Source organism: Schistocerca cancellata, chromosome 3, assembly GCF_023864275.1.
Source record: "Schistocerca cancellata isolate TAMUIC-IGC-003103 chromosome 3, iqSchCanc2.1, whole genome shotgun sequence".
NCBI lineage: Eukaryota > Metazoa > Arthropoda > Insecta > Orthoptera > Acrididae > Schistocerca > Schistocerca cancellata.
This window is the reverse complement of record NC_064628.1, coordinates 131843950-131870342: the sequence shown is the minus strand read 5'-3', so window position 1 is coordinate 131870342 and position 26393 is coordinate 131843950. Positions and strand designations below refer to the sequence as shown.

Here is a 26393-nt window from a genome sequence, read left to right as displayed (position 1 = left end):
GTATGTATCTATATTGTATCTGCTTTGACTTGTTTCACATCCATGCGTATTCACACCATACTGGATCTATGGAATATGTATCTCAAACAAAATGAAATAAAATTAATGATATGAATATAATAGAGGGAAACATTCCATGTGGGAAAAATATATCTAAAAACAAAGATGATGTAACTTACGAAACGAAAGTGTTGGCATGTTGATAGACACACAAACAAACACAAACACACACACAAAATTCTAGCTTTCGCAACCAACGGTTGCTTCGTCAGGAAAGAGGGAAGGAGAGGGAAAGACGAAAGGGTGTGGGTTTTAAGGGAGAGGGTAAGGAGTCATTCCAATCCCGGGAGCGGAAAGACTTACCTTAGGGGGAAAAAAGGACAGGTATACACTCACACGCACACACACACACACACACACATATCCATCCACACATATACAGACACAAGCAGACATTCCTTTACAAATGTCTACTTGTGTCTGTATATGTGCGGATGGATATGTGTGTGTGTGTGTGTGTGTGTGTGTGTGTGTGTGTGTGTGTGTGTGTGCGCGTGTGAGTGTGTGTGTGCGTGTGAGAGTGTCTACCTGTCCTTTTTCCCCCCTAAGGTAAGTCTTTCCGCTCCCGGGATTGGAATGACTCCTTACCCTCTCCCTTAAAATCCACACCCTTTCGTCTTTCCCTCTCCTTCCCTCTTTCCTGACGAAGCAACCGTTGGTTGCGAAAGCTTAAATTTTGTTTGTGTGTCTATCAACATGCCAATGCTTTCGTTTCGTAAGTTACATCATCTTTGTTTTTAGATATAAAATAAAATAAATAAACAGACCCTCAAGAATTTTGGTGATCCCTCGTCATGTCAATTTATTTCAGTATAATGTATCAGATTGGTGTAATTTCCTATTTTCAAATGAATCAGTCCTTAATCTACTCCACTATTCAATAATGAAGTTCAGTGTGTAATTTACTGGCTGAAGAGTGAATTAAACATATTTTTCTTCAATTAGTCTTGCATGTTATGAAATTATATAATGGGTATGTGATTATTAGAATTACACTTATTGTTAATCTAGATGTCCTCTACTGTATGTACAGCTATACAACAGCACCACATTGTCAATTCTCATTTCTGAGACCTCCAATCTGGTAAGTAACCTTCTTGGAATGAGGTCACTTTGATTTTTGGGGGAACCAGGGCCTTGATATCTAAATAAATAGTAGATTTGCCATTTTGGTCACACTTTATTTTATTTGAACAGATAACCAGTTTGAGATTTAAAGCCATCATCAGATCTCACAAGGCAGCGACACAGAGTACACTTGTTCATTAACTATTAGCTATAGCGTTTATATAAGATAAAATGTGACCAAGACTATGAATTCTGTGATTCAGATAAATCTCCTTCTCATTGTCATGGTTACACTTTTCTTTCCAGCGACAGTTTGAGACTCAAGCTATTCCCATAAAATCATGTACTATACATTTACTTTATTTAAAGAAATTTAGAAATCTGGTTGTATTCCCTAAATTCAACACATAAAATAAACATTTTCAATTGTTTCCTAAATGCACTGTCACTTCACTGCAGACAGTTTGAAATAATCAACAAAACAACTTTGCACTATGGAGATGGTTCTTTCAACACTTTTGCAGCAGAATGACAACCCAGACCCTCAAGAATATATGCTAGGAACTCAGGATTTGCACCATCATCTTCTTCAGCCCATATCTGCAGCATATGCTTTGCACGCTCTGCATCTGTTGGATGCTCACTTTCGAAGAACTCAACCTGTGGACACATAGCCTTTTCTGTCAAAACAATAAAAATAACAATCTGATAGGATTTTTTATGCTTAAAAGGTATTGAAAACATACTTCTGTAATTTATAAATAATAATAATAATAATAATACTGATGTAAAAATGAGGACATTTACAAGTGAACAACCAATAACATTTGAGACTTTTGAATTGACAGTTCCTGTATTAGAAGCAAAGTTTAAACAAAACAACTAAAGATGAAGATGAAAGAGTCATATAGATATAGAAGTGAGGAAATTGCTGCAATAAATAATGCAGTACAAATTATCATATTATCAAAGGGTAGATATGACTACAAAATAATGGAATCATTGTGTTGATTTCAACATCGGTATTAAACTATTTGTATTGAACCATTTGTGGAAGGCATAAGAAACTCTGATAAGCTTGTCCTGATTTTGTGAAGATCATAGGTTTAAAAACTGAAACTGATAATTCAGAAGGTCATTGAGAGACTGGATTAGTTACTTGAGCTGTGTAAATGGCAGAGAAAGTTGAGGATAATATATAACATTTCTCCAAATAACTTATTAAGAATGTCATGTGGAATAATTTGCCAAACCCACAGTATGATTTTATCTTTCTGCTAATACTGTAGAAGTGGAAGGAGTGAATAACTGTTGTGATCAATTCTGTATCCAACAGATCATTATTTTTCACAATATTTAAATTAATAAGTTATAAATAACTCAAGGAAGAAAGTTCTCTACACAATATACAAAAATATAATCAATATTTGTAAAGAAAAGGATAATCCAATCTATAACCTCATATACACACTTTCTAGTTTAGTGTGCAAGAATATGCATAACAAATAGATATGCATAACAAATAGATAAACAAATAGATAAACTAAATATGCTAGTGGAAAGTTGTGGTTGAATATAAATAATTTAGAAGTAAATGTTACTGACATTAAAGGGACACACAACACCCATAGAGGAAGAATTATTAGATGAAAGACCTGTAAAACAAATTGCACACCACCTTCACAAGAGCAAGTCAATCAATAAGGAGTAGACAAACAGAAGAAAGCGGTTCAGGATACATATACAAAAGTATGAACTGCCTTCACACATATGTATAAGATTGTTGCTGTACAAGGGCAGAACATTCACTCAGAAGTGCTCCATATCTGTTGAATTTCTCAAGATTTGGTACTCTGCTGTTACTTGCTTCTCCTAATCTGAAGCAAAGGCTCGGTGAACGAAGATTCACGTCCATGAAGTTCAAGCTGATATATGCTTATTTTGCAAAATTGGGAAAATCTTATTTTAATAAGGCTTTAAAAATTCATAAAGTTGTTGGACTAAACATACTGACTTGATTTCTCAAAATGAAATTATTCACAGGTTTGTGCATCCGGCTCTGCACAAGAAGGGAACCTCATCAGTAAAAAACATGCCCATCACATCAATCAAACAATCAAAGAGCTGCAGATTCCTTGTGATACACATTGCATGGGTGCTTGCGAGACAGATTTGCTGAATTTTCCAGCCATCAAAAGTTACTAAGTGTACATAGGCAACCTAACAAAAAGTACTAACTAGTTTTTGCAGTTAGTCAGCAACCAAGTTTCCAAAAACACTTCCATCAAGGCAACAATTAACTAACTTTCCATGGACACACATTATAATACATAAAGATGAAGATATAATGGTTTTTCAAGAAATTTTAATGAAACATAATAAGTGGAGCATAAAAACACACAGTACCTCACTGGAGAAGTCAAGTTTGTATGCCAGTTTTTTCCAGTCCTCTCCCAGTAGTGAGGCAACAGCAGACAGTTGTGCCTGTGTCGGTTTCCGAGGTGGTGGTGTAGGATGACGATCATGTGAATCATGCATATGATGATCACTTTCGCCTTCTTCTGGCTCTGTTTCTTCCTCCTTCACTTCTGTTTTTAGCAGCTCTTCTTCTTCTTCCTTGTTTTCTGCTTCAAGAACTTCAACTCCTCCACGTGTCTCATCTACTGCTGTAGCAGATGCCGACATCTATCCATAAACAAAACAGTAATGACATGATTGAATTAAAAATGGTGAAACAATCATTAATGTAGAAGAAAACAATGAAGGATTAGTAGCAAGAGAAAACGTGGCCGGAACAAGGGGTAAAACATCTAGACAATGCAATACTAATAAATAATGGAATGTGTAAAAGTAACAACTCATCAAATAGTTCAGGCACTGAGTGGTCAATAGGCACAAAGACAGAAAACATTACTAAGCTTTTAGACAATGTCCTTTTCTGGGCCAACAGTATACATGCACATAAACATACATCCATACACATATACCTGCCTGGGTACATTGTCCTAGCTGACTACATTGTGCAGGCAATGCAGCAATCAAGCTAAGCAATGGTACAACAAAGTTGGCTGAGAAAATGTCACTGTGCAGGTGCATGTGTCTGTGCTTTTTGTAGTAGTTAGCATCATTTTATCTCCAGAAAATAAATCAGGATGCTATTGACCACTCAGTGTGAATCACAGACAGGCACAACAAAAAGATTGCCAAACATTTAAGCTTTCACTCATAAGGTGAACACAGCTCACACCCACATGTGATTAGTTAGCTTTACTGCTCTATGAAGTTAAATGTACTGAACTTTCAGGATAATAGTTCAAGTCTTTTTAACATGGGAATTACATAGCAATGTTGATTTGGTAATGGGAAATCCTAATTGGAATGTAAATAATGAAGGAGTAAAGATTATACTATCATATGAATTCTGGGACAAATTATCTTTTCCATTATGTGCAAGGACTGAAACACCTTCACTGCATTCCTGTCACAGTAAAGATCAGAGTTTCAGTCATACTTTTTCATGTTCAACAAAATCGGCGAGTGATTAACAGTGAACTAAATTACAGCTTGACCAATAATGCAGATTAAAAATTCCCATGATGAAAATGGATTATCAAACTGTTTATGCAGTGCTCTTCAATTCTTGCAGTTCATAAAATCTGTGAACCAAAACAGCTCTACAATGAAGAGACATACTGACAGCAGCACAGTTCACTCTTTTGTCATCATTAATTCGCAACTGGCACTTCAGACAGTGCCCATGTGTAAGGAAGCCCATGTACTGGTGATAGAGTCGTGGATGCACCAACAAAAAATTCACGAGGTGACTGAAATTACTCAGCAGCCAGACAATGTCAATAGACAGGACAGCTAAAAACCTCCGGCATCCTGCTACTAGCTATCGCAGTCCAGTGGCCCACAAGTGGTCACGGGCAAAAAGCCTTGCCAGGCACAGGTGCAACAGACTAAACAAACAGCTACAGGAGAACAGTTGGTGCATTTCTGATAAACCAGGAGGAAAATGTGTCCACCAGGAGCCATGTGTTGATTTGCAGACTGTCACCAATCAGTAACAAGCCAGCTAGCGCACCAATAGCTTCCTCCCTACCTTTCTCCTTTCTGTCATGACTATCCTATTATATTCGAAGGCCAATAAAGTTTGAAAAATATGACATATTGACACCAATCATCTCAACAAATAGAGCTACATTCCCTCCACCAAAACCAGTCTTGTCCTGAGGAAGGCTGTTGTAATATGGTCAAAGCACTAGTTGTAAGTTTATAATTAAAGTATTACATACAATGACGCGGGGACAACACCCAAAAGAATTTTAATCATCAAGATTAGAGTGACTTAATGTATAAATTTCTATATGTTTCAAGCTCTCTCTCTCTCTCTCTCTCTCTCTCTCTCTCTCTCTCTCTCTCTCACACACACACACACACACACACACACACACACACTGATGTACATGCATGACATGACAACAAGTGTTGTGTGTGGATTAGGTTTACTTTTTGATTACAAAAGAGAGAGTTTGTGGTCTCTTTGGGAATTTAGAAACGAAACAGCCAAATGATGCTGGGAGGAATGTTGTTGTTGTTGTGGTCTTCAGTCCTGAGACTGGTTTGATGCAGCTCTCCATGCTACTCTGTTCTGTGCAAGCATCTTCATCTCCCAGTACCTACTGCAACCTACATCCTTCTGAATTTGCTTAGTGTATTCATCTCTTGGACTCCCCCTACAATTTTTACCCTCCGCGCTGCCCTCCAATACTAAATTGGTGATCCCTTGATGCCTCAGAACATGTCCTACCAACCGATCCCTTCTTCTGGTCAAGTTGTGCCACAAACTTCTCTTCTCCCCAATCCTATTCAATACTTCCTCATTAGTTATGTGATCTACCCATCTAATCTTCAGCATTCTTTTGTAGCACCACATTTCGAAAGCTTCTATTCTCTTCTTGTCCAAACTATTTACCGTCCATGTTTCACTTCCATACATGGCTACACTCCATACAAATACTTTCAGAAATGACTTCCTGACACTTAAATCAATACTCGATGTTAACAAATTCCTCTTCTTCAGAAACGCTTTCCTTGCCATTGCCAGTCTACATTTTATATCCTCTCTACTTCGACCATCATCAGTTATTTTGCTCCCCAAATAGCAAAACTCCTTTACTACTTTAAGTGTCTCATTTCCTAATCTAATACCCTCAACATCACCCGACTTAATTCGACTACATTCCATTATCCTTGTTTTGCTTTTGTTGATGTTCGTCTTATATCCTCCCTTCAAGACACCATCCATTCCATTCAACTGCTCTTCCAAGTCCTTTGCTGTCTCTGACAGAATTACAATGTCATCGGCAAACCTCAAAGTTTTTATTTCTTCTCCATGGATTTTAATACCTACTCCAAATTTTTCTTTTGTTTCCTTTACTGCTTGTTCAATATACAGATTGAATAACATCGGGGATAGGCTACAACCCTGTCTTACTCCCTTCCCAACCACTGCTTCCCTTTCATGTCCCTTGACTCTTACAACTGCCACCTGGTTTCTGTACAAATTGTAAATAGCCTTTCGCTCCCTGTATTTTACCCCTACCACCTTTAGAATTTGAAAGAGAGTATTCCAGTCAACATTGTCAAAAGCTTTCTCTAAGTCTACAAATGCTAGAAACGTAGGTTTGCCTTTCCTTAATCTTTCTTCTAAGATAAGTCGTAAGGTCAGTATTGCCTCACGTGTTCCAGTATTTCTACGGAATCCAAACTGATCTTCCCCGAGGTCGGCTACTACTAGTTTTTCCATTCGTCTGTCAAGAATTCGTGTTAGTATTTTGCAGCTGTGGCTTATTAAACTGATTGCTCGGTAATTTTCACATCTGTCAGCACCTGCTTTCTTTGGGATTGGAATTATTATATTCTTCTTGAAGTCTGAGGGTATTTCGCCTGTTTCATACATCTTGCTCACCAGATGGTAGAGTTTTGTCAGGACTGGCTCTCCCAAGGCCGTCAGTAGTTCCAATGGAATGTTGTCTACTCCGGGGGCCTTGTTTCGACTCAGGTCTTTCAGTGCTCTGTCAAACTCTTCACGCATTATCGTATCTCCCATTTCATCTTGATCTACATCCTCTTCCATTTCCATAATATTGTCCTCAAGTACATCGCCCTTGTATAGGCCCTCTATATACTCCTTCCACCTTTCTGCTTTCCCTTCTTTGCTTAGAACTGGGTTTCCATCTGAGCTCTTGATGTTCATACAAGTGCTTCTCTTTTCTCCAAAGGTCTCTTTAATTTTCCTGTAGGCTGTATCTATCTTACCCCTAGTGAGATAAGCCTCTACATTCTTACATTTGTCCTCTAGCCATCCCTGCTTAACCATTTTGCACTTCCTGTCTATCTCATTTTTGAGACGTTTGTATTCCTTTTTGCCTGCTTCATTTACTGCATTTTTATATTTTCTCCTTTCATCAATTAAATTCAATATTTCTTCTGTTACCCAAGGATTTCTACTAGCCCTCCTCTTTTTACCTACTTGATCCTCTGCTGCCTTCACTACTTCATCCCTCAAAGCTACCCATTCTTCTTCTACTGTATTTCTTTCCCCCATTCCTGTCAATTGTTCCCTTATGCTCTCCCTGAAACTCTGTACAACCTCTGGTTCTTTCAGTTTATCCAGGTCCCATCTCCTTAAATTCCCACCTTTTTGCAGTTTCTTCAGTTTTAATCTACAGCTCATAACCAATAGATTGTGGTCAGAATCCACATCTGCCCCTGGAAATGTCTTACAATTTAAAACCTGGTTCCTAAATCTCTGTCTTACCATTATATAAGCTATCTGATACCTTTTAGTATCTCCAGGGTTCTTCCATGTATACAACCTTCTATCATGATTCTTAAACCAAGTGTTAGCTATGATTAAGTTGTGCTCTGTGCAAAATTCTACCAGGCGGCTTCCTCTTTCATTTCTTAGCCCCAATCCATATTCACCTACTACGTTTCCTTCTCTCCCTTTTCCTACATTCGAATTCCAGTCACCCATGACTATTAAATTTTCGTCTCCCTTCACTATCTGAATAATTTCTTTTATTTCATCATACATTTCTTCAATTTCTTCGTCATCTGCAGAGCTAGTTGGCATATAAACTTGTACTACTGTAGTAGGTGTGGGCTTTGTATCTATCTTGGCCACAATAATGCGTTCACTATGCTGTTTGTAGTAGCTTACCCGCAGATTAGATTAGATTAGATTAATACTAGTTCCATGGATCATGAATACGATATTTCGTAATGATGTGGAACGAGTCAAATTTTCCAATACAAGACATAATTAAGTTAATTTAACAACATACTTAAGTTAATATAACGACTTTTTCATTTTTGTGTTTTTTTATTTTTATTTTTTTTTAATATTTTTTTTTGTTTTTTTTTTTTTTTAATTTATATCTAAAAATTCCTCTATGGAGTAGAAGGAGTTGTCATTCAGAAATTCTTTTAATTTCTTCTTAAATACTTGTTGGTTATCTGTCAGACTTTTGATACTATTTGGTAAGTGACCAAAGACTTTAGTGCCAGTATAATTCACCCCTTTCTGTGCCAAAGTTAGATTTAATCTTGAATAGTGAAGATCATCCTTTCTCCTAGTATTGTAGTTATGCACACTGCTATTACTTTTGAATTGGGTTTGGTTGTTAATAACAAATTTCATAAGAGAGTATATATACTGAGAAGCTACTGTGAATATCCCTAGATCCTTAAATAAATGTCTGCAGGATGATCTTGGATGGACTACAGCTATTATTCTGATTACACGCTTTTGTGCAATAAATACTTTATTCCTCAGTGATGAATTACCCCAAAATATGATGCCATATGAAAGCAACGAGTGAAAATAGGCGTAGTAAGCTAATTTACTAAGATGTTTATCACCAAAATTTGCAATGACCCTTATTGCATAAGTAGCTGAACTCAAACGTTTCAGCAGATCATCAATGTGTTTCTTCCAATTTAATCTCTCATCAATGGACACACCTAAAAATTTGGAATATTCTACCTTAGCTATATGCTTCTGATTAAGGTCTATATTTATTAATGGCGTCATACCATTCACTGTACGGAACTGTATGTACTGTGTCTTATCAAAATTCAGTGAGAGTCCGTTTACAAGGAACCACTTAGTAATTTTCTGAAAGACAGTACTGACAATTTCATCAGTTAAGTCTTGTTTGTCAGGTGTGATTACTATACTTGTATCATCAGCAAAGAGAACTAACTTTGCCTCTTCATGAATATAGAATGGCAAGTCATTAATATATATTAAGAACAACAAAGGACCCAAGACTGACCCTTGTGGAACCCCATTCTTGATAGTTCCCCAGTTTGAGGAATGTGCTGATCTTTGCATATTATGAGAACTACTTATTTCAACTTTCTGCACTCTTCCAGTTAGGTACGAATTAAACCATTTGTGCACTGTCCCACTCATGCCACAGTACTTGAGCTTGTCTAGCAGAATTTCATGATTTACACAATCAAAAGCCTTTGAGAGATCACAAAAAATCCCAATGGGTGGTGTTCGGTTATTCAGATCATTCAAAATTTGATTGGTGAAAGCATATATGGCATTTTCTGTTGAAAAACCTTTCTGGAAACCAAACTGACATTTTGTTAGTATTTGTTTGTTACAGATATGTGAAGCTACTCTTGAATACATTACTTTCTCAAAAAATTTGGATAAAGCTGTTAGAAGGGAGATTGGATGGTAATTGTTGACATCAGATCTATCCCCCTTTTTATGCAAAGGTATAACAATAGCATATTTCAGTCTATCAGGGAAAATGCCCTGTTCCAGAGAGCTATTACACAGGTGGCTGAGAATCTTACTTATCTGTTGAGAACAAGCTTTTAGTATTTTGCTGGAAATGCCGTCAATTCCATGTGAGTTTTTGCTTTTAAGCAAGTTTATTATTTTCCTAATTTCAGAGGGAGAAGTGGGTGAGATTTCAATTGTATCAAATTGCATAGGTATGGCCTCTTCCATTAACAGCCTAGCATCTTCTAATGAACACCTGGATCCTACTATATCCACAACATTTAGAAAATTATTATTAAAAATATTTTAAACTTCTGACTTTTTGTTCTTAAAGTTTTCATTCAATTTGATGGTAATACTGTCTTCCTGTGCTCTTGGTTGACCTGTTTCTCTTTTAATAATATTCCAAATTGTTTTAATTTTATTATCAGAGTTGCTGATTTCAGACATGATACACATACTTCTGGATTTTTTAATAACTTTTCTTAATATAACACAGTAGTTTTTATAATGTTTGATAGTTTCTGGGTCACTACTCTTTCTTGCTGTCAGATACATTTCCCTTTTCCGGTTAGAAGATATTTTTATACCCTTAGTAAGCCATGGTTTGTTACAAGGTTTCTTACGAGTATATTTAACTATTTTCTTGGGGAAGCAGTTTTCAAATGCATTTACAAAAATGTCATGAAATAAATTATATTTTAAATTGGCATCAGGTTCACGCTACACCTCATCCCAGTCTAACTGCTGTAGGCTTTCCCTGAAATTTGCAATTGTTAAATCATTGACTGAACGTACTACTTTGGAGGACTGTTTAGTATTACTGAATGGAGCTATGTCACATATTGTAACTAGCTGTGCACCATGATCAGAAAGACCATTCTCAACAGGCTGAGCATTTATCTGGTTAAACTTATCTTGGTCTATAAAGAAGTTATCTATCAGTGAGCTGCTATCCTTTACCACCCGAGTAGGAAAATCAATAATGGGTGTCAAATTGAAAGAACCGAGTAATACTTCAAGGTCATTTTTCCTATTACCCTCTTTCAGAGAATCTACATTGAAGTCCCCACAAATAATAATTTGCTTCCCCCTGTCTGACAGATAGCACAACAAGGAGTCCAAATTTTTCAGAAACAGATGAAAATTTCCTGATGGGGACCTATATACAGTTACAATTATAAATGTGCCTTTATTTAATTTAAGCTCACAGGCACATGCTTCTATATGTTTCTCTACACAAAACTTTTTTGTTTCTATATTTTTTGCACAATGATGACTTTTGACATATATGGCAACTCCTCCTTTCTCCATATTTTCTCTCATTACATGTGCAGAGAGCTTATATCCACTTACATTTACCTTATCCATATCAGTAACAATGTGATGCTCAGACAGGCATAGTATATCTATTTCATCCTCAGCTTCTAAATCTTCTAAACAAACCAGAAGCTCATCTATTTTATTCTTTAAACTCCCAATAGTTTGATGAAATATACTTACATTATTTTTAATTATACTTTTATGAGAACCTTTCCTTATTCTAACATTTGCAGTACTCTCCTGTCTGAGTTTCTCATTGTGCTTAGGCCTAGTTGCTATACCAGTGGTCACATGGTGTTCAGAGAGGCAGATTATGTCAACTGGGTTGGGTGACTTTAATTCATCAATGCAATTACCTAGGACTGAGATACAACTTGGTGGAGATAAAATTTCTGGTGATTGGTGAAAATTTATAATTGACAGCTGTGATTGGTGATCCAATATGCTAGAATTGTGCTGTTTAATTTCTTTCCTAAACTGAAGATTTGTTTCAATCCTGACCTCTCGTAGAACTTGAAATCTTTCTGTCTTACCTATCCTAAAAAAGGTGCTGCTCCAACACCTGTAACCACTGGTATTTTACCATTCATGGCAGTGCCTCCCCCCCTTAAATTTCCTGCTATTACCCCAGCCAGTTTCCCCTTCCCTTTCCTGTTGAGATGTAGGCCGTGCCTGGTATAGTCCCACCTACTGAGAGAATCAACAGGAACCACACCAATATGAGCCCCCGCACCCGACCCAAGCAGCCGTTCCAACTCCAAATTAACTCTCCCAACAGAAGAGTTCAAATGAGGCCGGTTATGGCGTCTCAGGACAGATACAAATTCAACACTGGTGTGTCTCGATGCCGACGCAATCTTTACCAGGTCACACTCTATACTGTACCCAGGATCTCTGTCGATGCTGTTCCCTGGCCCTCCCACAATAACCACGGTGTCTTCCCTGGTAAATCCTTTACAGAGTGAACCTAAATCCTCTGTCCCCTGATCCAGACTAGCACTTGGTTTGAAAAAATTTGTGACCTGGTATTCTGGTCCTAATTCCTCCTGCAGAAGTTGGCCTACACCTCTGGCATGAGAACTGCCTAACAACAAAACTTTCTTCCTTTTCAATGGCTTTCCTACATTCTTTTTCAATTTCCTATTGAAAGTTTGTTGTGTCCTGTCTACACCTACCTCTGCTTGAGGCTCATCAGTTTCTAACTGAAGCAACAGGTCAAACTTATTTTCGACATTCACCACAAAACTGTCAGACTTAGTTCTAGGCCTGTTCCTTCTGCTACCTGTTGCCACTTCCCACCTCTCTTTGCCCTTCTCCCTCCTTAACCTGTCCAGATCGTCCCTAGCCTGATCTAGCTCAGCCTGAAGGGCAGCAATTTTCCCCTCCTGTTCCACTATCTTCCTATCTCTGCTGCAAATCCTACATAACCACTGATGAGCCTGATCCACTTTCCCGACACCCACGCCACTGCAGTCCCCCCAGTGCAAAAAACTACTGCATCCATCACACCAAATCCCGGAACTAACAATTCTACGGCAAGTCTGGCACTTCTCACTCATGGCAAAAATAATACTTTAGCTAGAATAAATCAATTAAATTACCGAAAATCAAAAAAGACGTTACAAGAATTAAGCCTATTCACAAATGTATATAAGCAAGTTTCTGATTTAAAATTCCGCTGTTTTTCTGAGATCTGTATTAAAACAATGAAGGTATACGCTATTTATTTTATATTTCACTCGATGGAATGAAAAAAAGGACAATTAAACAAGATACTTTAACTTTGATTCTCCAAAAACGTTACAAGAATTAGGCCTATAAACAAATGTATATAAGCAAGTTTCTGATATAAAGTTACGCTGTTTTTCTGAAATCTGTATTAAAACAATGAAGTTATACGCTATTTACGGTAGTTTACTTATTTGTTACCGAGAAATTAGTTAAATTACCGTGAAACAAGAAACAAACACGATTACAAAATTTAAGCCTAAGCGCGACTTCGCGAAGTTACGATCTTTTCGTGTTTTCTGAAAAAGATACGCAAAGAAAAGTCAAACCTTTAACGGCAAGACTAAATGATACACTAATGCATGTATTTAATTTGTTGTCGGCGTTAAACTAAATTATATTCCTGTCTAAATCACTTAACTTTCTGGAAATGGTTTCTGGCGTCACTTACTCGGCGGCATTCCTATTTTCCTATTCATTATTAAACCTACTCCTGCATTACCCCTATTTGACTTTGTATTTATAACCCTGTATTCGTCTGACCAGAAGTCTTGTTCCTCCTGCCACCGAACTTCACTAATTCCCACTATATCTAACTTCAACCTATACATTTCCCTTTTTTAAATTTTCTAACCTACCTGCCCGATTAAGGGATCTGACATTCCACGCTCCGATCCATAGAAAGCCAGTTTTCTTTCTCCTGATAACGACGTCCTCTTGAGTAGTCCCCGCCCGGAGATCCGAATGGGGAACTATTTTACCTCTGGAATATTTTACCCAAGAGGACGCCATCATCATTTAACCATACAGTAAAGCTGCATGCCCTCGGGAAAAATTACGGCCGTAGTTTCCCCTTGCTTTCAGCCGTTCGCAGTACCAGCACAGGAAGGCCGTTTTGGTTATTGTTAAAAGGCCATATCAGTCAATCATCCAGACTGTTGCCCTTGCAACTACTGAAAAGGCTGCTGCCCCTCTTCAGGAGGAATAGGAAACAGAAATTTTCTCAATGAGGACAGGCAAGGCAGTACAAGTCTCAGCTGAGGTGCTTCCTATCACTGCAAATGTATAGTAGTAGTATCTATGCATGTATGAAGAAACTTGAAAAAAATGTGAATAATAGGCTGAATTGCTCGTTTGGAAATCAAGGAAGGAGACTAAGAACATAGGGTGGAGAAGACAGACTATATGTACGGTATGAATAGAAATGAAAATGGCAACATAACAGAATTGGCACAAATATTTAAATTCTTTCTTAAGTTAGAATGTGCTGTAATTTAACTGTCTTCACTTTCCTATTTTTTTCAGATACTGATAAAACAACTTTCTAGAAAGCTCAATGTTCCTCTGATACCAACCAACCCTGCATGCTCTTGTAATGTTCTTGTAAGGATGGACATTTCATACATATTACATTCACTATTACCATAAACTTGAATCTGGGGATTCCCCTTTCCTCTCTCTACACACATTATAAGTTATCACTGCAAGATAGTCTTTTCAAACTCCTAACTTCTATGAGGGCTCAAATAAGTAAAAAGAGGATACACTATTTAATAACAGAATTTTCAAGAGCTTTCTTACCTAAAAAAAAAAAAAAAAAAAAACACAAAATTAAAAAAACTACAACTTATAACCACAGACATGTTTACAAACAGAGTAATATTCAATAACACATAACTTTCTTTAAGCAACAAATCACTTTAAGAAAAAGAGGACAAAAAAACAACTTACATAAATTCTTTACTGTAACAGATCCCTTAACCAACTGCAGATCCAGATGCCCCCAAATTATTTTTCAAGCACATTGCTGTATCAACCACATCAAATATATGAGTGTGTCTTATTTCTATATGTGCTTATTAACAAAGATGTTCAAATAAAGTTTGATTTAATTTACAAGATAAATAGCAACCCTTACTGGTCTGTCCCTGGCAACTTTCTTGATCATTGTTTCAAGATAATCAGACAGCTTGTGGATCGGATTGTTGCTATGTGTGAAAAAATGTGGACTCCTGCGTGCCAGCAGGCGCAGTGCCCGCCATCCAAAATTTGCATCAAATACTTTCCTGGGGAAAGACATCCAGATTATATTATTAGTGCATTAGTTTTACAGTTTTACACAGCAATGATGATTCAAATATTTATGAGTATAATGCAACACCCATGAAACTAATAACTAAGGATGCACAGCTACATTTATTAAACCATAGTTAAATGATTCTATTACAAGGCTGTCAACTTAGATCTAAAATCATTGCAAATCAGTTTTAAAACCATGTGAAGTAAGGAGATAGTGCCATATAATTTTTGGAGCTGTTGTCCTTTCTGGAATCATGTAGTTCAATGAGAGAAGCCATTTTCTCTCTCTCTCTCTCTCTCTCTCTCTCTCTCTCTCTCTCTCTCTCTCTCTCCCTCTCTCTTGGGAATGCACTGCCATAATGAAATATTATAATAAAAATAATAATTATTATTGTTATTAACTTTATTGGCCTCATTGTGCCACTTCAATTGTTCCAAATTAAATTTTTCTTTGAGGGTTGTACTGATTGGTTCTTGTGTGCCATCCAATACCATTATATTCTTTACAACTGCAATTTTCTCAGTTTTACTGAAATCTCTATAGCCTCTTTATGTCTCATTTCTGCTGAAAATTTGTGGTTCTTAAGAAGAGTACTACTTTATCTTTGTTCTCTGCATCTGTTATCCTGAGTCCAACAGCTTTAAGTTCTTGCTGAAATTCTTGAATCAATTGTCCTCCAGTCTTTTTTCTAAGATTTCTCACCAGCAGTTGTAAAATCCTGTTTCCTTGCATTAACAGGATGTGAAAGAAATAAAAGAGTCTTTTCGTCTTCATATACCAGCGACTGGGTCAATCTATCAACGGACCATTTCATCAGGGAGAATTCTCCAGATTTCCACACTACTTCAACATGGTATTTTTAATTTAGGCAAGTTATGATGATTATTCTTTCGGTTTTGAGCAGCTAATCAGTTTGTCTTCCTTAATTCTGAAGAGGGTTTCGAAAAAATAAGTATCTTCCAGGAGAATCATGGTTTTATAGTGTCAATTGACAAGCATTTCTTGATATATGTTGACAGGTTAGAAATTGAGTATTTTTTTTTTTTCATTTTATTGCTTCTATTTATCACTGTTTTGTTCCCATTTAAGTTGTACTGGACAATTTTTCCAAAATACAGGGTTATTATAATTCAAATTTTGCTACTTCTCAGGGCCCCCATGACAAAGGAGTGTTTGTAGGAAATGAAACTTCGTGTAAACACTGTAAGAACTTGCAGAAGAAAAGTAATGAACTAACCATTGAAAGAAAAACATTTTAATTTCCACATCAGAGGATAACATTTGTTAACTGCGTACCATGTTTACGTAACAGGTTACAAATTTTGCTCTATGTGACGACTGTCTGCATCCATGACAGTCTGGAACAGCTCTGGATGTTGCCTTACTACTGCCCAAAACAATGGTGGACCACGGAATGTTCAGCTGTTGTGCACTGCTCGATGACTGAACATTGCGTCCACCATTCTCAGCCACGTCAATGGTCACAAATGGCTGTTGGCCTCTCGTAGGAGCAATTCCCAAATCACCAGTTAATTTGAACTTTTGAATCATGTTTTCATTGATACTCATGAAGAGCAGCAGCAGTGTTGCTGCTGTTTCAATAAAATAGCTTTACAAGTGAAGGCCTGCTCACCTTGATCAGACCCATGTTGACTGACTGCAAATGTAATGCAGAATGATGCTTGTGTTTCAACCAAACATGTCCTTACCATTACTGCCACCTAATAGCAAGTCGTGACACTAACGCCACCAACAATGTAAAATCTAGGTAAAAATTTTCCATCTACACTGATTCAAGTAACAAAAGTTTAATTATAACCACCCTGTATTTAAACTGTAGAACTATGTTAATTTTTTTCTGATTGTTTATAAAGATTTTGCCAAACCTTCATGATGTAATCAAGGGCTACATTGAAGAGCAGTGTGGACAATCCATCATCTTGTCTAAGACTGGTTTTTATTGTGGAAGCTTTTGAAATTTCTTCCCTGGACTTTATCTTGGACTTTCTGTTGGTTAAAGTTAATCCGATGATTTTTATTAATCTGAGGTGAAGACCAAATAATCTAAGGATTTTTACAAGTGTAGCTCTATGGATACTATCATATGCCCTTTTTCTTTTAATATATGAATGAAATAAAGAGAAGTTTATTTCTGTACTTGAAATATTCCATTGTTAGTTTCAGGTAGAGAATTTAGTCTGGGCAACTTTTTGTATAGATTAAATTCTCCTTGGTATTCTCCAAGTTGCACTTCCAGAGTGCTTTCAATCTTATTGTAAATTTATTGCAGAAACTTTTCTATGTGCAGTCCAGAAGGGTTTTATCTCCTCTTGTAAATAGTGGGTGTATTATTTAAGTGGTACAGTGCTCTATGATTCACACTTCGACTATATATTGGTGGAAATTTATGACTATTCGTTTTCCTGTGTGTTCCCAGATTTCTGCATAAATTAGGTCTTTACTACTTTCCTTGAAAGTTTTAGTTCTTTGATTACCTCATTAATGGCTGGAGGATCTATATCACTAATCAGTTATCCTAGAACCTATTACTATTTGCAGGTCACCTATTTAATTTTATTTTCAATATTTTTCATAGTTATTGACCAAATTTAAAAATTTAAAATTCTGTCATAATCTACTTGTTAAGAAGCATACTCTTACATTAAAAGTTTAACACAATAAGACATGTATTTCAGTTAGAAACTGTATGTTTGTCTTGAGGCACCATAACTGATGGTGCGCAAATACCCTTACTTTATTTATCCAGTATTTGAGAATGAGAGCACTTAGCAACTTCAACAAACTTTGCACATAATGTCAAATATTTATGAAACTTCTTCTTCAGCATCAGACTTGACATTTTAATTTATTACTTCTTAACTACTAACTCTATTTGCAAAACACTACACAGACAGCATCTACATATATCACTGAATGTACCTGCAATATTATATCATAGTACTACACACACATCAGGAGATATGACGTCATAAGCACTGAGACATAAGTTGTTTCTGTATAAAATGGTGTGCAAATTACCTAGAATATATTCATTCAGTGTTTCATAATGAGAGCACTTGACAATTTCCAACAAACATAAAGCATAGTTTCAAACCTTTTCTAAACTTTTTCTCGCTTATGTAATCAACATCAAATATTAACTCATTTGTACAGTAATCAGACATTGGAAGCTGTTTTATACATGGGAATTCGATTCTCTAAAGAAGTGGGAGTTTACTGAACAATTAGCTCAAGTGGTTAAAATACATCTGTCTATGTTTAACTTGAAATAACCTACTCCAATGGGCCATTGCAGTTTAAAAGTTTGTAGAATGTCTCTGAGATGATCTCTCCATTTTCTTGGTTACAATGAGGTAACTTTCCTGATCTATCTCTCAGTATTAATTTTAAGAGATCATAACAAAAATAACATCAAACTCTTAAAATCCACATGCAACATTACATTAGAAAAACTATACATGCATAGTATATAGCTTATTAAAACACATACAAACTTTTTTTTAAAAAAGGCATACCAAAGTGTAGTCAGTTTTCTGATAGTTCAACTCATTCCGTTATGTAACACACACTGATCAGCCAGAACATTATGAACACCTACCTAATAGCTGTTTTGTCCACCTTCAGCATGGATAATGGCAGCGACACATCGTGGCATCATGGCATGGAAGCAATAAGGCCTTGGTAGGTTGCTGGAGGGAGTTGGCACCACACATGCACACACAAGTCACCTAATTTCCATAAATTCTGGGGAGGGGGACGATGAACTCTGACGCCACATTCTATCAAATCCCAGATGTGTTCGATAGGGTTCAGATCTGGCGAGTTGGGGGGCCAGCACATCAATTGGAAGTCCTCACTGTTTCTCCAACCACTCCATCACACTCCTGGCCTTGTGACAGGGCACATTACCTTGCTGAAAAATGCCACTGCCATTGGAAAACATGACAGTCATGAAAGAGTGTACATGTGGTCTGCAACCAGAGTACATTATTCCTTGGCCATCATTGTGCCTTGCACGAGCTTCACTGGGCCCACAGATGCCAACATGAATGTTTCCAAGAGCATAATGGAGCTGCCATCAGCTTGTCTCCATCCCACAGTACGAGTGTCAAGGAGCTGTTCCGCTGGGAGACATGGATTTGTACCCTCCCACTGGCATGGTGAGGAAAGTATCGGAATTCATCAGGCAATGCAACACTCTACCACCGCGCCAACATCCAGTGCCAATGGTAATGTCTCCATTTCAGTCGTAGCTGCCAATGTCGCGGTGTTAACATTGGCACATGCATGGGTCTTTGGCTACAGAGGCCCATCATTTGGAGTGTTTGGTGCACTGTGTGTTCATACACACTTGAACTTTGCCGACCATTAAAGTCTGATGTTAGTTCCACCACAGTTGGTCATCTTGGTTTCACCATTTGTTGAAGACACTCACCACAGCACACCTTGAACACCTGACAAGTCGTGCAGTTTCCAAAATGGTCATGCCAAGCCTATGGGCCATCACAATCTGCCCTCCGTCAAACTCAGTTAGAACATGTGTCTTCCTCATTCTACACACAGAGAGCACAATCATTGATACTGCATGCACCATGCGTGTGTCTCACTAGCATTCATTCCTCACTAGGTGACATTGCTACCGCCTGGATCGGTTTATATCGATAACAGGTTAATGGTCATAATGCTCTGGCTGATAAGTGTATATGTCTTTATACATATACTGGAGAAAATGAACAAGACTGTTTGCATTACTAAGAAACTATATGCCATGCAATCACATGGAAAATAAATATCTGTAGCAGGTGTGTGGTCTCTAATAGACCCTATTTTGAGTGTGACCAGACTTCCCATAAGTATGGTCCAGCAGAGTAAAAGAAAACACTTTAAGTAAACTGCTACTTCAATGTCTGAGTTGATCAATTTTGATGAAAATTGTCACAACACAATGACAAAAAATAATCCTGCACTAATGTGTTATAACAAACAGTTATTTAATCCAGGAGCATTCATGCTATGAGCATTTTGTGCACTGAAATTTTAAAATATTTGGCATTTTGTCAAGACTGGCTACATGGCTCTCGTTCGCTCAGTAACTAGGTTTTATACATTCCCCAACCTGCACAAACTGTTGTCGTCATGTCAGCATAAGGGTGTTTACATTCCCCAACCTGCACAAACTGTTGTCGTCATGTCAGCATAAGGGTGTTACTCAAAGAGGTCAGTTGGCTGTGCCGGTGATTTCCACGCAGCATTTAGCTCACTATGCAAGTGTCAAGATAAGTATATATATTGTAAGTATATATTTCGCTATTCATATTTTTTCAAATGTCATTTTATGTGTATTGCACTTGGTTGATTGTTTCTATATTATTTACAATGGCTAAGTCTATATGAAATGAGTAAACTAACTTTTATTTTGTATTATTATAGACGAACAGACAAGAAGGAAGTTATCCTGAACAGCAAGTTATGAAACAATTTTCAACGAAATGAAGTTTCAGACATTGAGAAATCCAGTGGCATATGTCAAGACTATCCAAGAGACAAAAACCAGAACATAAAAAATGCATGTACTCATTGTCAAAAAATTTTGTGCAATGAACATGCTGTAACATTATGTGGTTTGTGCAAAGCCGAGACATATGATGAAGATCAAGTCATAAAAGCTAAATAACAAGAAATTCTTGTTATGTTTTTATTACTGCTTCACAATACTGGTGATACTGATTGTCCTAAGATTATTATCAATAATATAGACTTATAAATTATAGAGCGCAGCACTCAGTTGTCCTTTTCTCTTTTTGCTTTTCTTTTATTTTTCTTTCTTTCTTCCCTCTTCCCAGGCAGACTGATTGCTGTGCTCTATAATTTATAAATCACATAACTGTCACTGAGTGCACCCACTTTCCTAATGGAAGGTAACCTAAACAATATACCGTATTTACTCGAATCTAAGCCGCACTTTTTTTCCGGTTTTTGTAATCCAAAAAACTGCCTGCGGCTTAGAATCGAGTGCAAAGCAAGCGGAAGTTCTGAAAAATGTTGATAGGTGTCGCCACAACTAACTTCTGCCGTCGAATATATGTAGCGCAACACAGGCATCCTTTGTAGGCACAGAGATAAATACTGGCGGCAAAACCTCTGCGTCAGTAAATAAAATAAAAAAAAAATAAATAAAAATTGGAAGACGAGCATTTTTCTCCGCCCGAGTTTCGACCACTGCATTTTCATACATTATCCAACGAAGTAAATACAAATTCCGTATTGTTCATCTTCGAATTTCAATGTACTATGAAAATCCGACTGGTAATACTGGGATTTTTGTCAATATGGCCAACTCTACGTTCTGAATTTTTTCCTACCTGTGAGAAGAGATGGTTGCTAATAGGAACCTGATGAAATGTGAATCACATGCAGTATTCTCTTCACCACAAGAATAATACGAATATAAACATTTTGCCATGTATTCTTTCGTGTTTGCTTCTATCTCATTTAAATCCTGTCTGCCAAATAAACTACGAAACTAGAGTGAGACAACAGCAAACGCGGAAGAGTATACGTATCGTGTCATGTTTATATTCGTATTACTCTTATGCCTAATAGTGATACAGTCAGAAATGAAGCACGGCAACTGTCTAGATTTTTAAATCTAAGACGACTAATTTCTGTGCAGAATTTGATGTACTAAAGAAGCGGCTGCAAAGATTTTCAAATGGAGAAAATTTTTCGCCAAACTTTCGTTCAGTACATGTTATATCATACGCAGTCTATTATTTGGTTCTTGTTGATCATTATCAAAGAAAGCAGCAGTGTAAGTAACAACAAATAGCAGTCTCTTGCCACTGTTTCGCTAATGTGACGATTCCTCTCTTTTTTTAATTGTAGGCAGCGGTAGCGTGCACAAAAGCAAGCCATGCCGCGAGCAGCAACAGGCCGTAAACACGCACTATCAGAATGCGACAAACAATGCATGACACAGTATAGTAATGCATTTTCAGCTTAGAGTGACTGACGTAAACACCTATAACATTGAAAACGGCACTTATCAGATCAAAGCAAAATAAGCAATCGATTCAAACCAGACGAAGCATGTGAAAAAGGAAGGGTATCCGTATAAATACGGACGGAGTGCCTGACACATAGCAATGGCTACCTGGTAAAGCTTAACTGCTAAGCTTTTGACTCGAACCAAACTACTGTAGCTGTATCGTCATTCATTCGACCTAAATTGTGTCTCATATTACAATGGACCAACTTTGTTTCGATTTGGAGGTGCGGCCTAAAACTTTTCTCTCCCCTTGAATTTCGAGTCTCAAATTTCAGGTGCGGCTTAGATTTGGGAATTTTTTTTTCCCTTATTTCGAGTCTCATATTTCAGGTGCGGCTTAGATTCGAGTGCGGCTTAGATTCGAGTAAATACGGTAGATATACTGATTGTTTTGTATTGCAAGTAAAACTTTTAAATAGTAAAATATGAATGTTTTATTATAAAAATAACAAGACACATACTAGTTTACACATATTAGGTACATTTCAGACTGCTTGTTGAATGTGAGACAATGCTTGGCATGCAACTGATCACATGACTTTTAAAGGCGTGAGTTCTCACGGGTTAATAATGTGAACAGTTTATTACATCTTACATAAGTAAGAATTCGCAGTTCAAATTTCTCCTTCATAGGGAATTAAAAGGAAATACCTTCACCATTTGCCACATCTTTACTATTATTTGAATTTTGAAGACAACAGTTTTGGCTTTCTGCAACTCTTCGTGATATGCAGTCATAAACTAATACTTGGTCTGGTCATCATATAGTTGTGGTGCCCAGTTCAGTACCCACAATAATCACATTTATCAGAGATTATTGTTTTCTAAAGACACTCTGATGTCCTTCTTTTCTATCTATATGCACAATCATCAGAAAATGAATGTGAGATACTGCAAGAAATAATATTTTACTTGCACATATATTTACTTGTTACATGACAAATCATCGTTTGATTAAAGGAAATTTAAGCGATGCCCATCTTCAGACGCACACTACTATCTTCTTGTTTCGGTTTAAAAAAAGATCTAGTATTCTACTTCTTTGACAATGCTCATCTACTAATATTGGCAACTAATAACAGTTTCGGGGAATGAAATGAATGTCTCTACTAATAATCATTAGCTGCCTTTTATTTACAGTCTCTGAGGATATTTTCAAATAATGTCTGTATTGTGTAGGTGTGAATAATACGAGTTCTCAGTAACAAATAAATAATGCTGTATGAAACATGTTTTACCCTATCTTCGCAGTAATTATGTACAGCAGACATACTGTGTCACTGGTGGAGACAGTGATTATCCTTCATGATCTGCTGTCATGCTCAACCAATATCTTTGAAGTAGCCACAAACCAAGATTAACCCACTGCAGACTCCTAACTAAGGTACGAGCATATGGGATTGGTTCCCAAGTATGTGAGTGGCTCGAAGACTTCTTAAGTAATAGAACCCTGTACGTTGTCCTTGATGGTGAGTGTTCATCGGAGGTGAGGGTATCATACATAGATAACAACATTTTATTTACAATGGGCAACAAAATGACTAAACTGTTCACAATGGGCAAACCTCAGTGTAGTCATTGTTTACTCTTATTTCACTAAACATTGAAGAAAAAGCACTTGATAAGCCTTAGGTGACACAATTGGAGCAATGAGAAAATAATTTTTGGTGTCGAACTTGCCTTATTCCAAAACCAAAGCACAAATAATAGCCACTGCAAATTAGGCTACACATTAATGACCAATTGGAAATTAAAAATAAATATTTATAATGTAAAAATGAAGGTAACATTGAACAGAATACCAATATTTACAAAGAAAGAAAAGACTAAGAAGTTCACAAGAATAATAAAGATGTCTTACTTGTATTCGTCTTCCACTTGAGCAGCTGGATCTAGTTGTTCAATTGCCTCCTGGAAATAGCTCTCTAAAGTTGGAAGGAAATCTCTATCTTTTGATCTGCATGCATCCATATTATTTGGATAGACATTCCACAGCTTTGTAAGCTCTGTGCTGGTATTGAAAGTATCACAAAAGTTATTAATCTGTTAGTTAATAAATAATGTGCATCATTCTGGAACTGAAGATATTTTATAGAATGCCATATAAACACAAAAACACAACACTAGTCAATAAAACACTGTTTCCAACACCTAATGAATTATACAAAGACACTTCCTCAAGGAAAACACAGTATATCAAACATCGACTTCATTTACCTCCAGTACAATGGACGTGGAAGAATTATGGGCAAATTTTAAACACATTGTAAATCACGCATTGGACAAGTAAGTGCCGAAAAAGTGGGTTACGGACGGAAAATACCCACCGTGGTTTAACAGTGCAATTCGGAGAATGCTCAGGAAGCAAAGGCAGTTGCACTCAAGGTACAAGAAAGATCGGGAGAATGAGGACAGGCAAAAGTTAGTAGAGATTCGTGCTGCTGTAAAAAGAGCGATGCGCGAAGCATTCAACCACTACCACCGTCTTACCTTAGGAAAAGATCTTGCTGAAAACCCAAAGAAATTCTGGTCTTACGTAAAATCGGTAAATGGGTCGAAGGCTTCCATCCTGTCACTCACTGATCAGTCTGGCCTCGCAACGCAAGACAGCAAAACAAAAGCTGAAATTTTACATTTAGCATTTGAGAGGATCGTACAGATGTACCGTCGTTTGAGTTCGTACAGATTCCCGTATGGAGGACGTAGTGATAGACATCCGTGGTGTTGTGAAGCAGCTGAATGGGTTGAAAATAAATAAATCGCCAGGTCCTGATGGGATTCCAATTCTGTTTTACAGAGAATACTCTACTGCATTGGCTCCTTACTTACCTAGCATTTATCGCGAATCTCTTGCCCAACGTAAAGTCCCGAGCGACTGGAAAAAAAACGCAGGTGACACCTGTATATAAGAAGGGTAGAAGTACAGATCCTCAAAATTACAGACCAATATCCTTAACATCGGTTTGTTGCAGGATTCTCGAACATATTCTCAGTTTGAATATAATGAATTTCCTTGAGACAGAGAAGTTGCTGTCCATTCATTAGCACAGCTTTAGAAAGCATCGCTTCTGCGAAAAGCAACTCGCCCTTTTTTCACATGATATCTTGCGAACCATGGATGAAGGGTATCATACGGATGCCATATTCCTTGACTTCCGGAAAGCATTTGACTCGGTGCCCCACTGCAGACTCCTAACTAAGGTACGAGCATATGGGATTGGTTCCCAAGTATGTGAGTGGCTCGAAGACTTCTTAAGTAATAGAACCCTGTACGTTGTCCTTGATGGTGAGTGTTCATCGGAGGTGAGGGTATCATCTGGAGAGCCCCAGGGAAGTGTAGTAGGTCCGCTATTGTTTTCTATCTACAGAAATGATGTTTTGGATAGGGTGGATAGCAATGTGCGGCTGTTTGCTGATGATGCTGTGGTGTACGGGAAGGTGTCGTCGTTGAGTGACTGTAGGAGGATACAAGATGACTTGGACAGGATTTGTGATTGGTGTAAAGAATGGCAGCCAACTCTAAACATAGATAAATGTACTTTAATGCAGATGAATAGGAAAAAGAATCTTGTAATGTTTGAATACTCCATTAATAGTGTAGCACTTGACACAGTCACGTCGATAATATTTGGGCGTAACATTGCAGAGCGATTTGAAGTGGGACAAGCATGTAATGGCAGTTGTGGGGAAGGCGGATAGTCGTCTTTGGTTCATTGATAGAATTTTGGGAAGATGTGGTTCATCTGTAAAGGAGACCGCTTATAAAACACTAATACGACCTATTCTTGAGTACTGCTCGAGCGTTTGGGATCCCTATCAGGTCGGATTGAGGGAGGACATAGAAGCAATTCAGAGGCGGGCTGCTAGATTTGTTACTGGTAGGTTTGATCATCATGCGAATGTTACGGAAATGCTTCAGGAACTCGGGTGGGAGTCTCTAGAGGAAAGGAGGCATTCTTGTCGTGAATCGCTACTGAGGAAATTTAGAGAACCAGTATTTGAGGCTGACTGCAGTACAATTTTAGTGCCGCCAACTTACATTTCGCGGAAAGACCACAAAGATAAGATAAGAGAGATTAGGGCTAATACAGAGGCATATAGGCAGTTATTTTTCCCTCATTCTGTTCGGCAGTGGAACAGGGAGAGAAGATGTTAGTTGTGGTACGAGGTACCCTCTGCCACGCACCGTATTGTGGATTGCAGAGTATGTATGTAGATGTAGATGTAGATCTTCAATAATGTAGAAATAC

The 26393-nt window shown here is 37.4% G+C and overlaps 1 protein-coding gene across 1 annotated transcript in view; it reads right to left on the bottom strand.

The window, feature by feature from the left end:
• Positions 1–1227: 1227 nt before the first annotated feature.
• The window catches only part of LOC126174749 (THO complex subunit 1), a 109580-nt gene continuing 84414 nt past the window's right edge, over positions 1228–26393 (bottom strand). The window contains exons 10-13 of the mRNA XM_049921068.1: positions 24005–24154; positions 14913–15060; positions 3535–3813; positions 1228–1788 (exon numbers count right to left, since the gene is read on the bottom strand). Coding sequence (XP_049777025.1) covers positions 1621–1788; positions 3535–3813; positions 14913–15060; positions 24005–24154 — 745 coding nt within the window. The 3' untranslated portion in view covers positions 1228–1620. The remainder of the gene's footprint in view (positions 1789–3534; positions 3814–14912; positions 15061–24004; positions 24155–26393) is intronic.